Genomic DNA, 12,543 nt, shown 5'->3' on the forward strand with positions numbered 1-12,543 from the left:
ACGGGCTTTGTTGGAAATTCATGTAAGATAAATTCTCCAAGACTTAACCCATCTTGTCAAGTTTGCTGAATTTGCTAACGGGGGAGGGGAAAGAAAGGCATCGTTCCCCACCTCCTGGTTCTCTGCAACAACAATCTGATTAGGACTTTCATTACCAGTCTGAAATTTTTCAAAGAGGGGCATCATTTGCCATTACCATATGAAAGCCTAATATTATAGATCCTTATCCAGGGTTACAAGAAGGGAGTTTTGAGCCACTTCTCCCTATGATTCCTGCCACTTGACGAAAAAATTTAATACAAAGCTCACAGCACGATGAGCAGAAGTAATTTAGCAATGAGTGGTTGTCCGTGCTATTATCTGTACTTTATTCTGAGTATTTTCTCTCACTAGCATCTATCTGATATTAGGCTGCATTAAATACTGGCATGACACAGTGCACCTGGGCCTCTTGGCTTATGCCCAGGCCCCTTCTGTCAGTGAAACTGAGCTGTTGGAATATTATCTGATTTCAAGAGGTTATTACAGTGGTTTTGTGCATGTTTGCTTCCGTGAAAGGACAACACAAGGTGTAAATCCCAAAACTGTACCAGAAATGTTATGTTTACAAGACCCTCGTAATGGCGTTTTGCAAGATTTTATGGACATTTTATCAGCTTTTATTCTCTTGAAGAGAATGCTCTTAACTGCATAATTGGCTGAGCATCAAACCTCGATACAAACACAACAGCTAGGACATCAGAAATAAAATCCGGACAGGAGTTTTATGTGGCCATTTTCTTCTAACACAGGAATAAATAAGAGGTGGGCCTGTATTTGATGACAGCTTTTTGTGAAAGTAATTATACAAAGTTACATCACAAAGCATTGTGGTTAGATATTGCAATAGATTTGACAATCATGATCAATATTTGTTTTGTGTTATATAGCACCTGCTTACTTCAGCGTATTTTCTAATTAGGTAAGAATTTCTGCTAACCTGTTTAGTGTGCAATACAGTGTGGACATTCAGGGAACAGCAAATTATGGCTTTAATTTCTGCAGATCTAATAAAACCCAGTTCAAAGGTTGAAGGGCTTGTTTGGGTTTGATTTTTTTAATTATTATTTTTTTTTCCCCTCAATCCATTTACATAAGCATATTTGGAACCTTACTGAAGATTCTAACATTCATTTTAATAGCCACATCTAGTATATTGTCCGTTTAGAATTAGCTACAAAATAACATCTGCTAATTGTTTTCCTTAAGCGGAGAAAAATGATACAGAGACATGAATGAAACATTTAAGGACAATTGACCTTTCCCACATATACTTAGGTTTTTCTGTTGGCTTGATGTCACACTGTTACTTATCTTTTTTATAAAGGAGTGCCTGATAAAAAGATTTTTTTTCCTCATAGTGGGTGAACATACGTGTTTTTGTAGGAAAGCAAAGCAGATATTCTGAATTTAAGCATTTATTGGTGGCTAGAAGCATTGAATAAATACTAAAAAGAGAAAAATACATTGCTTCATTACTTTCTCAGTCTTTAAAATGGAATTTACTTTCACATATAAAGAATATTCTACTGTTCCCAAATTACCTGAATTAGTATTTGCTAGCAGTTTCATGAAATACTGGTGTCATGAAGAATTTACATGAAAGGATATATAAATAAATTAAGTCTTTGCATGAATGGTTGAAAATGCCAAGAGTATTATCAGCAGCAATATATGTAAGTCTTAAAAAATTCTGTATTTTTTTTTCTTTGTACAGCAAAATTTGTGAAAGATATTGGTATTTCTGGAAGTGTGTTTTTTACTAATGTAACACTACTCCTCCTTAAATAAAGGAGAGTGCTCTCTGATCTACTCTGCATTGTACAAGTAGTAACAATTTTGTTACTATTTGTTAACAATTTTCTGCTAGCATTAGTTCAAATCAGTTTCTACTTTATGTGGAACAGGATTTCAGCTCAGTTGTTTTGTTCCTTGACCGTCATCGAGGCGGTGAAATGTTCTCCATATTTGTTGCTAAAAATCTTTGCTCAGTAGATGGTAAGGATTAAAATGTATGAATTTTTAATTGCTCTTCAACTAGCCTTCTAGAGAGTTAACTACTAAGAGTGCATTACAAGAACCAACTAACAGATGTATCCTCCTTCTCAACCTTGCCTGACCTACTTATATATTTAATTTAAGAAACCAAATTTTAAAAGAATATTTTTGTCTTTTCTAAAATTATATATATGAAAGTGTCTTCTAAACTATCTTGAATTGACTTAGTAGTAGTTACAAGCCCTCAGAATTGTAAGCATTTAGATAAAAAGGATAAAAGTACTTTGCCGATGCTTTGATTCAGTAGGTCTTTCAATAGAAATTATGCCACTGACAGTTCACATGAGATTTTAAAGCCTGATTCTGTTTTAAATCTCTGAGTGACACAGGAAAAAATACTAACATTTTCACAACTAACTGGTTGAGACTGTAACTGAGTTATTTAGCTGTGTTATCAATGACGTGACGTTAGGGCAGCTGAATTTCTCACAAAAGGCAATTGAGTATCTGTCAAATATTTCCTTGAATTTTCACTTTGAAATGTTAAGCCATTACGCATGCTGGCATCATTTGTACTTTTGTCTCCCTCTGTCTGTGCAGTGCAAAAAAATCTATTCTGCACACATTTCAGCAAGGTAAAAAATAAGTAGGAATGCATTTCTTAACCTCTGCCAAAAATCAGCTTGATATTGAATGATAATAATTTTCAGATACCTGCCCTCTTTGCAGTCCTTAATTCTGATTCCGTTGTGAGATATTTTGTTGATTTTGTTACTGAGGGAGGTTTTGTGGAGTGAAAATTGTTTTGATAAAAGCATTATGTAAATGTACATACAGACAAAAAAACCCTACAACCCAACAACCCACTGCTTTTATACATCATATTGGGTTTTGCTGTATCTATTTATTCATCCAATTATTGTGTACAGTTTGAGCCATGTTTCTTGCAAGATAAAGCATGAAAATAACTTCAGTACATGAATAATAGTAGCTGATGTTACTATGGATCTAGGAATCTTAAATGATCTTAAAGCTTTACTAAGTCAGGAACAATCTTGGGTTTTACATGCCTGCGTAAATATGCAATAGAAAAAAAATGCACTTTGTATCTTCTCCAATATTGCATCAAATCTATAACTCTGCTGTTTTCTTCAGGGTATGACTGTAGATATCTACAGCCCGATAGAGCTTAAAAGAGAGACTTGCCTAATAAGGCCTACTTCCCTCATTTGTCACTACTTACAATTCATCTTTTTGTGCTTATTTGTGGTTTCTCCACTTCAGTGCCAAACTAATTTAGCAGATTATTTTTCCCCACTGGTGTTTTGCTTATCCCATGATTCCTGTATATGTTCTCATTTAGAAAATTATCGTCGCTCCTTTCAAAAGACGTATATAGAGCGTTTCCCCTGTAGATCGTGCTATGAAATGGCATCCATTAATTGTTTGAGTTACGTGCAAAGCAATACAGCAGTAGTACATAGACATGAATGAAACATGTGAGCACAGCTGACCTTTAACAAATACTTCTGAGTTCTTTATATTGGTTTGATGTTGCTTTGTGATTTGTTTTTTATTCCTTACAGTGGAAGTTTCCATTTTGCTTTTAATAAGAAGTGTGCCAGTTTGTACTCGAGGAGGCAGATTGAATCTGGATTTTCTCTGTGATCTGAGCTGTTAAAATAAATACCACAGGGGTGTAATAGTGTTGACCTCTGAAAAGTTTTTTTCCCTCTGTAAAGGATTCTTCTCAGCAAGGAGTACTGTGTTATAATGAAGATTTTTATAGTTTCCCTGCAGGTTGCAAAAATGTTCTCAAAAGAGAGTATCACTTTTCTTTAGTTATTACTGTACCATAGAGCTACTGCCGTTTTATGAAAGTTTTTATATCAATGCATCTTTCCTTTCCATAGTCAAGATTTAACACCACTTTGTTCACTGTCCTGGATGTATCCAGTGTAGCTGGATAGGATTCTTGAATAAAGCACTTTGTTCCGAGTTATTTTTATAGGCTACGGGAAAGATGCTATTCCTTCCCTTTGGCATTCAGCCAGCGCATTGCCGTGCCACAACTGTTGGAGACTGGCTCCAAGGGTGACCGAAAAGGCTGATGTTAAGTACCTACACTCCCTTTACATCAGCAGGCTCAACAGAAAGGCTATTCAGTGCTCTGATAACTTAATAGAGACAGTGAGTGGGGAATGTGAGACACAAGATACTGCATGAACAGCTGTCGTTCCAGAAGCCTACACTTCTGAGTTTCAGTATCTTCATCCACTGCTGATTCAGTATGTCAATTTCTGAGAGAAGACATGTTGTGAGAAGGATGTTTTCCTCAGAAAGGAAAATACTGTTTGAATCTCTGCAGGCTAATGCAGAATTTATCTTATTTTTTAAATCTTAACCAAGTTCTATAATCACTGAAAGTATTCTGCAAAAGGTGGGAACCATCACCATCTCCAGCCTTGCTTCTGAAGAACAGTTTTTGTGCTTGATAAGCTTTGGTCTGGATCTGACATGGTCTGATGCACTGGGATTTCAGGAATGTATCACATGCAACTCTGAGGTCTTGGGCAGTCTTCACACGATTTTTCACCTAGTTGCTGAATTGTGAGAGGTTATACACTTCTTCAGACCAACATTTTTTGGAGCAGGTATTGACACTTAAGATCACATGGCTATGGAGCCTTGTGATCCAAATATCCTAACTTGCAGGTGCATATTGATTTAAGCATCTATAGGGCTGGGCAGCAGAGTGAAAGTGGTTTGGTTCGCTCGTCAGTGGCTGGAGCTCACAGGGCATTTTTAGAGGAGGTTGTCTGAATGCTGCTCTGATGTCTGGAATTACACAGTTTCATTGCTAAGGTTGTATATTGGACAGAGGTAACCTCTGTAAACCATGTTTAAACAGTTATGGATAACAAAGGAATGCAGCAGAACTGCTTTCTTGCCAAAATCTGTTCTATTTCATATCTTACTGAATCAGAAGTTGCCTCTCCATTTTACAGTTTTAGTTCCCTCAGATAAACAAGTCCAGTCCATTGCCCACAGATCTGCCTTTGTTCTTACTTTACAGTCCAGTATTTCTGACTCCATAAATAAAACTAGCTTGATTCAGCCACTTTGTATATCCAAGCTTCCAGGTAATTCACATTATGCCTTCTTAAGTTTTGGAAATAACAGTGCTTTTTCTTAAAAGGTATCTGCAAATGGTGAGTGTTCAGTAGATAATTAAAATTAAGTCTCAGTATTCAATTGTTTACCTTTAGCTACTCTCTAAAACTGATGTTCCCCAAACTGCCAGAATTTGAAAAACGAAATACCCTACAAAAATTGCAAGGAATATAAGGCCAGTTGTCCAACTTGTTCTTAGCTAAGAGGAACAGAAGGAAAGGAATTTCTGCATTTCTTGTTAAATGGGTTTGGTCCCTTATTCAAGCCCTAAATTAGAACAAGGAGTTTTCTTAGTTGCTTGGTTGTTTTTTTGTGTTGTTTTGAGTTTTTTTCCTCTTTTTTGTCTGTGTTCTTTACCAAGACAGTGAAGTTAATGTAGCAAGAATGACGTTACAGATCTCATTTACCTGAAATATGTCCAACCGTAGGAAATGTACTTCATGACATCTTTCTTCCTCATTATCCCAGTCCAGACAACTGATAAAATTTCCAGTCTTATTTAAAACAGGTCGAGGGCAATTCCAAGTTATGTCACCAGTCTAATGTGAAAGATGGTGCCCAGTAAGTTTGCATAGAGCACTGAATTCTGCATTGCTACACCTTTCCACAGGGCTAGATCAAGTCACTTCTGTTCTGTGTCACTGGAAAACCTCTCAAAAGTGTCTGGCATTTGCCATGTCTGAATTCATACATGTATGTTAGGTGCCTATTTTTTTCTTATTCAGGAGTACTGCCTTTATTCTTGGCCCAATTCAGTTAATTTTCAGTTGAAATGTTCTCTTTAATAGACTGTAAATTAGCTGTATATATAGTGATGGTGTTTGAAAAACACAGCTACTCCAAGATTTTTGTGGAAGTAGAAAGAATGAATGCGAATGCACACTATTATAAAATGCTAAAGTTACAATTTTTAGTAGTGCTCGGGGGGGGGTAGCAATCTTACTTCAGAATATTAACCTCAGAAACATCTTTCACATCTTTTTCTAACCTGTTGTTCTCTTATATGCATGTGTTTTGTTCCTACAGGTTTGTGGTGAACTGCTTTTGTATTGTTGCTTCCTTGTTTGACTTTTATATTTTTTTCCTTCACATTTTATATTCCACAGAGCACTATTGTATACTGATGAATAGTTTACACATTCTAGTTTTAACTCTTAATGCAGGAATAGAAAAAATTAACTAAGTAAGTAAAATATATGTGTGCCTTATAAATACTATTTAAAAATATACAGAATTTTAGAACCCCTTAAGCTGTGCTAATTTAAGGACACAAATTCAAAAGTCGTGTGTCTTTTTTTCTTTTTTTGTTCTTCCTGAGCACTTATTACTTCATTGATTGAGTGTGGATTTTTTTTATATCTCATCCCACAGACATCAGGGATATGTGTGTTAGATTAACCTATTATTTTGAAAGAAGAATGCAATAATTAATATAGTTTATCCTTACACATGTCAGCAGTGCATGTGACATACATTCTTACACCTCAGCCAACTTGTTTTAATGCTCAGTACACTGAAGACCTTGAGCAACTATAGCACAAGCTGCTGTGTTGTTGAACGGATGTAGCAAAAACAGTAAATATCAGAAAAGATACATTAATATCTTTATGTTGATATCCATAACTGTTATATTAATATCTAAGTGCCTAAAGCTTATTATAGCTTTTTGTAATGATTTTTAATAAAATACTGTGATTTGAAAAGGCAGTGAGAGGTCTTTACTTGGCATTTTTAAAGCTCAAGCTTCGGAAAAATACCCATCAGCAGTTGTAACAGTAACATGCTTTTTGGGGTGGAAAGAGAAGGGCAGAGGGAGGGCTGAAAGTAAATAGGGCATCTGTTTCTTCAGTTCGAGTTAAATATTATTTCTTAATTTCACTAGTGTATGATGTCATCGTAATTATTATTCTTTTTCAACTTTGTAGACTTGCCACCCCCTCCTGTGCCACCTCCAGCTATAAAATCACCAACCGCCCAGTCCAAATCACAGCTGGAGGTGCGGCCAGTCATGTTGCCAAAACTTGCTTCTATAGAAGCAAGGACAGACAGATCTGCAGAAAGGAAAGGAGCAAGCTACAAGGGGAGGGACGGGGTGGATGGGAGACAGCATTCAGATGTGCGGACAAATTCGGGAGAGCGGAAGGAATCACAGGAACAGCAAAACGATGGGAAACTGCGAGGAAATAAAGCACCCAAACGAGAAGGCACACCAGCAAAAACTCATCTTCTTCAAGGTTATTTTGCATGCGTTTACTGAAGTATTGGGTGTTGATCATAGGGAACAGGCCAGCTCTTTTCAGGTCTCTCACACCGCTGGTGTGAGTGAAGTTAGATCTGCTGAATTGTCACCATTTATTGTAATTATACAGTGCTAATATAGGTCACGTTGCAGGTTCTTACTAGGGTAAAATAGAAATAAAAGCTTATGAAAAACATAGATTTTCTATCGTGCTGTCCATATACCCATCATGTATTAAAGCTAACGCTGAGAAAGCCCAAACAGAAATATTCCTCGAGAGTTGTAAGGATCAGTGTCCTTGCCCCTACCATACATTTATAGTCTAGTTATATTTAATCTATCTAATTATAATCTAATTTATAAGGGAAGTGAGTGAAGTCAGACAGTAGATCTCTAAGTCAGATATTTAACTTTTCTACCAAAGAATTGGCACTTGGCCTATTTGTAAAGCAGAAAAGGGCCAGAATGATACCTGGTCCTGTTTAAAAAATAAGCAAGCTGTAGTAGTAATGCATTAGTTATAAATACTGACATGGCATTATATGAATCAGACCTGATCAATGTAATCTCTTGTATATGGAAGTTGGTAAAACTACTAATTAATGGAACATGATTAATGGAATTTGCCAAGCATTCGCTAAGACTTTCAACACAGATTCATACAAATGCCTGGTCCTTTCTTCCTACAGGTATCCAGGGTCAATATCAGGGGTGATTGGGTAGTAAGTTGGTTAAAAGGGCATGTCGTGGTTTAACCCCAGCCAGCAACTAAGCACCACGCAGCCGCTCACTCACTCCCCCCCCACCCAGTGGGATGGGGGAGAAAATCGGGAAAAAGAAGCAAAACCCACGGGTTGAGATAAGAACGGTTTAATAGAACAGAAAAGAAGAAACTAATAATGATAATGATGACACTAATAAAATGACAACAGCAATAATGAAAGGATTGGAATGTACAAATGATGCGCAGTGCAATTGCTCACCACCCGCCGACCGGCACCCAGCTAGTCCCCCAGCGGCAATTCCCCGTCCCCCACTTCCCAGTTCCTATACTAGATGGGACGTCCCATGGTATGGAATACCCCGTTGGCCAGTTTGGGTCAGGTGCCCTGGCTGTGTCCTGTGCCAACTTCTTGTGCCCCTCCAGCTTTGTCGCTGGCTGGGCATGAGAAGCTGAAAAATCCTTGACTTTAGTCTAAACACTACTAGCAACAACTGAAAACATCGGTGTTATCAACATTCTTCTCATACTGAACTCAAAACATAGCACCGTACCAGCTACTAGGAAGACAGTTAACTCTATCCCAGCTGAAACTAGGACAGGGCAGATTAGTAAGAGGTTGGTTACAGTGGATTGCTATAGAGGACAGTTATTAGAAGGTTACCTTAGAGGATGGTGCTGAAATCTTAAAACATGCCCACAAATTTTGTTTCAAACTCAGTCTGAGAAGTGCAGGGTCTAATATTTAGATGCAATGAGCTCCTTGTGAGTATCATGCACGTATTGTCATTTCCTCCCACCTAGTCATATCGAAAATGTACTACAAGGGGTGGGTTTTTTCTTAATTTTCCTGTAGAACATAGAGCAGGGATCATAAATTGAAATGAAGTGGACAGTAATCATGAATTAGTTTTTCTGTGGTGAATGTTACCATGTGAATACTATAAATTTCCTCAAGGAATCTTCTATAATGCTATTAGGGAAATAGTGTATTTCATATTCCTGTCAGACATCACTTTAAACCTACTGAGGATCATAAAAAGTAAAATAAATCAACTGCATGCAGAAATTTTAGGATCACAGTATCTCTGGGCTTGTAAACATATCAATGTATATATTTAATTATACAGAGGACATCCTGCCATATTCTAGACCAACGTTTCCAACGTCAAATAATCCTAGAGATCCCAGCTCCTCCAGCTCTATGTCATCACGAGGATCAGGAGGCAGACAGAGGGCAGATCAAGCAAATATAGCCCGAAGGAATGTTGCAGAATTGCAAGTACTGGGAGCATATGAACAAGGAGAAGAGGAGGAAGAAGAGATGGAGGTAACTGCAGTTGTACTACGGAAGATGACTAGAATAAGGCTATTTTCTGTGCTTAGGCAGATGCCAAGAAAAAAACATTTTTGAACCAGAAATATATCTCTTCAGAAAAATTAGTACATTTATCTGTCTATTAACGTTATGCCCAATCCAAGAAAAGAAACTTCAAGATTGTGTCAAAAACATAAAAAACAAGTAATATGTAGCATAGTATAACAGTCACCATACTAAAACCTATGGAATAGAACCTGCAGAAATACAATATTTAAATGTGCACTTTACGTTATCCAGATTCTTTCAGAATTGAAAATAAAGAACTAGAGCATCTAAGAACACCTTGACATTGCTTTTCACATTTTTTGATAGTTTATCATTCTAGATTTTATTAGATGCTAAGGCATGAACTTTTTTCTTTTTTTTTCTGCCTAATGATATTAATTCAATTTAAATCCTGATTGTAGAAAGGATGTCCAACATGCAGTCACATTGCTGCACATAATTAAAAGTAGTAGTTATTACTTAAAGGTAACAAATCTCTAAGAAGTATATGAAACAAATTTTAAATAATAAAATCTAACATGTAGTCATTTATGTCTTTTTTTTAATACAGGAAACAGAAAGCTGAAGACAACGACATGTACTGTAACAGGCTTTTAAAATCTAATCAGAAAAAAAAAATAATCACTTAAGATGCCTCAAGTCTGATGATGTTTGACGCCAGAAATAATGTTCAGTGCAATCAGAGTGTACAATTTTTCATTTTTCTTCATGCCATCAGAATGCTAGTTTTTATTTTACTCTTTCTTTGTAAACCCTCCTTATTAGGAACGGCCCTTGCCTATTCCGTAAAGCTAAGTGCATCACCTTCGCTGCCCAAGAAGGCAGGTAAGCTGCTTTTGGTGGTACTTGGGCCAGCTGCTGCTTCAGGATTAGAACAGAAAGGGATTTCAGAGCCTGGGATCCCGAGGTTTCTCCCCAGCGAGGCGGTGCTTAGTACACTGCTAGTACACCAGTGAGCCAATTGATAACATTGCAAGTAATACAGCATTGATTAAAAAGATCCCCATGGTGAACATCATGCAGAACATTCTTTTATTCTAGGGGTTTCACTGTAGTCTGCAGTTAGTGCAAATGGTATCTTGCAATTTCAATACAGACTGTGTGTCTTTTTTTCTGCCAGTCTCTTGCTAACCTTTTGCAGATGATACAGTTTTACAAATGCAAGTAAAATTAATTTGGGATGAGGTGGCTCTTATTGTAAATATGTACTCATTTTAAATCCCCTGTGGTACTTTGATTTGTCTTTCCATGTTCGTCATTAACTACATTCTTATTAAAAATGTCCTTTGGGATAGGCAGGAGGTAAGTCAATATGATTGCTATTTGCCTAATCATGGCATGAGCAAGTTTATCTGAAAGTTTTTCTAATTTTCAGCTTCAACAATGCTCATGAAAATAAGCAGAAAAATCAATGGACATTTTTAATAATGATTGGGTAATATCATTAACTGTTACTGGCCCAAATCTCAGACCTCTACTTGTGTCAATTCACCTTAAAGAAGAAGTGCCACTTAAAGAAGTTTTGTTTGATCTTGGCGAGTAATTTTTTTGTAATGCACTGCTTATCTTTTTTTTTTTTTTTTTTTTTTTTTTTTTGGTTTTAAAAGCACAATCACTAAACTTTGTTTGTAAACCATTGTAACTATTAACCTTTTTTTTTTGTCTTATTGAAAATGTTAAGCATTTGTTTGGGATATTTTTCATCTTTTTGTTAATGCTCTATGTTTGTATTTGGAATATTTGAATGATGACAGACGGTAAAGTAACAAACTTAAATGTGGGCCATAATCAAAACACTTCTCACTTTTCCTGGACTTACAGAAAATTACTGATTTTGCTGTGGCCTCTCTCAACATTGGATTATCATTAAAGCTGAAATAGAGGCATTAGTTGCATTGAATTTGCCAAATGATGTCCTCTGTCTGTAGATTTTATGACCTTTTTTGTAATTATAAAATTTCTTTGTCATTGGTGCTAATGGAAAAATGTGTGTTTGTTTATTGACAGCTATCAGGACTAGCCCCAATGAAAAAAAAAAGAAAAAAAGAAGAAAAAAAAAGTGTTTTGGTGTTTACCGAGGACTGAAATTTTTCATTTAGCTAATTTTTAAAGAAAGGTTCCATAGAAAGGGTGTGCAGTACTAAAGGAACAATCCATGTGATTAATGTTTTCATTATGTTCATGTAAGAAACCTCATATTTTAGCCATAATTTTGCATACTGAGGATCCAATAATCAGAAAAGTAATTTTTGTCACATTATTTATTAAAAATGTTCTCAAATACATTATCTTTCTTGCGTAGTTTCTTGCGTTGCCTGGAACGTAATGTTAGGGCCAACTCTGATCTTATTTCTGTTGGTAAGAGTCAGAATCTGTTCCGCTGAAATCATGCAGTTACAGTAGCATGAGCAAAGTGGGAGAGCTGGATGCAGCCTAAGATTTTACATAATTACAATTGATTGCCTTAAAGATCTGATTTCTGGGTGCTTCATGAACTGTGATAACGAAAACATCTCTTAGCCTGCCAATTTCCAGAGAGAGCTGATGAAGAAAATCTGTACCAACAAAAGCATTCACCTCAGGGGTGAGATGCATTTGTTACAAAGGAAATAAGATCCAAATATGTGAAGGGAATGAATATTATGAGTCATATGTTTGCTGGGGCCTGCACAAATGCAAGTTGTCTTATCTGTCTGCTGTCCTCCTGCACCGTAGCCATTCTGTGTCAGCAGAGTCCTGCTGTGGATCACGATCAAGTAGGTGATGGTCCCTTTTCCTCTCTTGCGTTTTTGTAACCCTGTACTCTTACTGATCACCCCATTTTTGCCCTTCCTTACCCTACCCCCGTCATCCCATTTAAAAAAAAAAAAAAAAAGAAAAAAGATAGCCAGGACATTCCATAAAAAAAACCCACTTTATCTTTTATTTAACAGAACCTTTTTGCTTCTTGTATTTTGACTGCCATACTTCTCCTTTCCCAAGAGC

General features: G+C 36.5%; 1 protein-coding gene across 9 annotated transcripts in view; it reads left to right on the top strand.

The window, feature by feature from the left end:
* The window catches only part of ROBO1 (roundabout guidance receptor 1), a 764,721-nt gene extending 752,878 nt beyond the window's left edge, over nt 1–11,843 (top strand). For all 9 annotated transcript variants that reach the window (XM_030020140.2, XM_030020134.2, XM_030020136.2 and 6 more), the window contains 3 exons: nt 7,137–7,445; nt 9,302–9,501; nt 10,109–11,843. In XM_030020140.2, the coding sequence (XP_029876000.1) occupies nt 7,137–7,445; nt 9,302–9,501; nt 10,109–10,123 (524 nt within the window). In that variant the 3' untranslated portion in view covers nt 10,124–11,843. The remainder of the gene's footprint in view (nt 1–7,136; nt 7,446–9,301; nt 9,502–10,108) is intronic.
* The last annotated feature ends 700 nt before the right edge of the window (nt 11,844–12,543 follow it).

Source organism: Aquila chrysaetos, chromosome 7 (genome assembly GCF_900496995.4).
Source record: "Aquila chrysaetos chrysaetos chromosome 7, bAquChr1.4, whole genome shotgun sequence".
NCBI lineage: Eukaryota > Metazoa > Chordata > Aves > Accipitriformes > Accipitridae > Aquila > Aquila chrysaetos.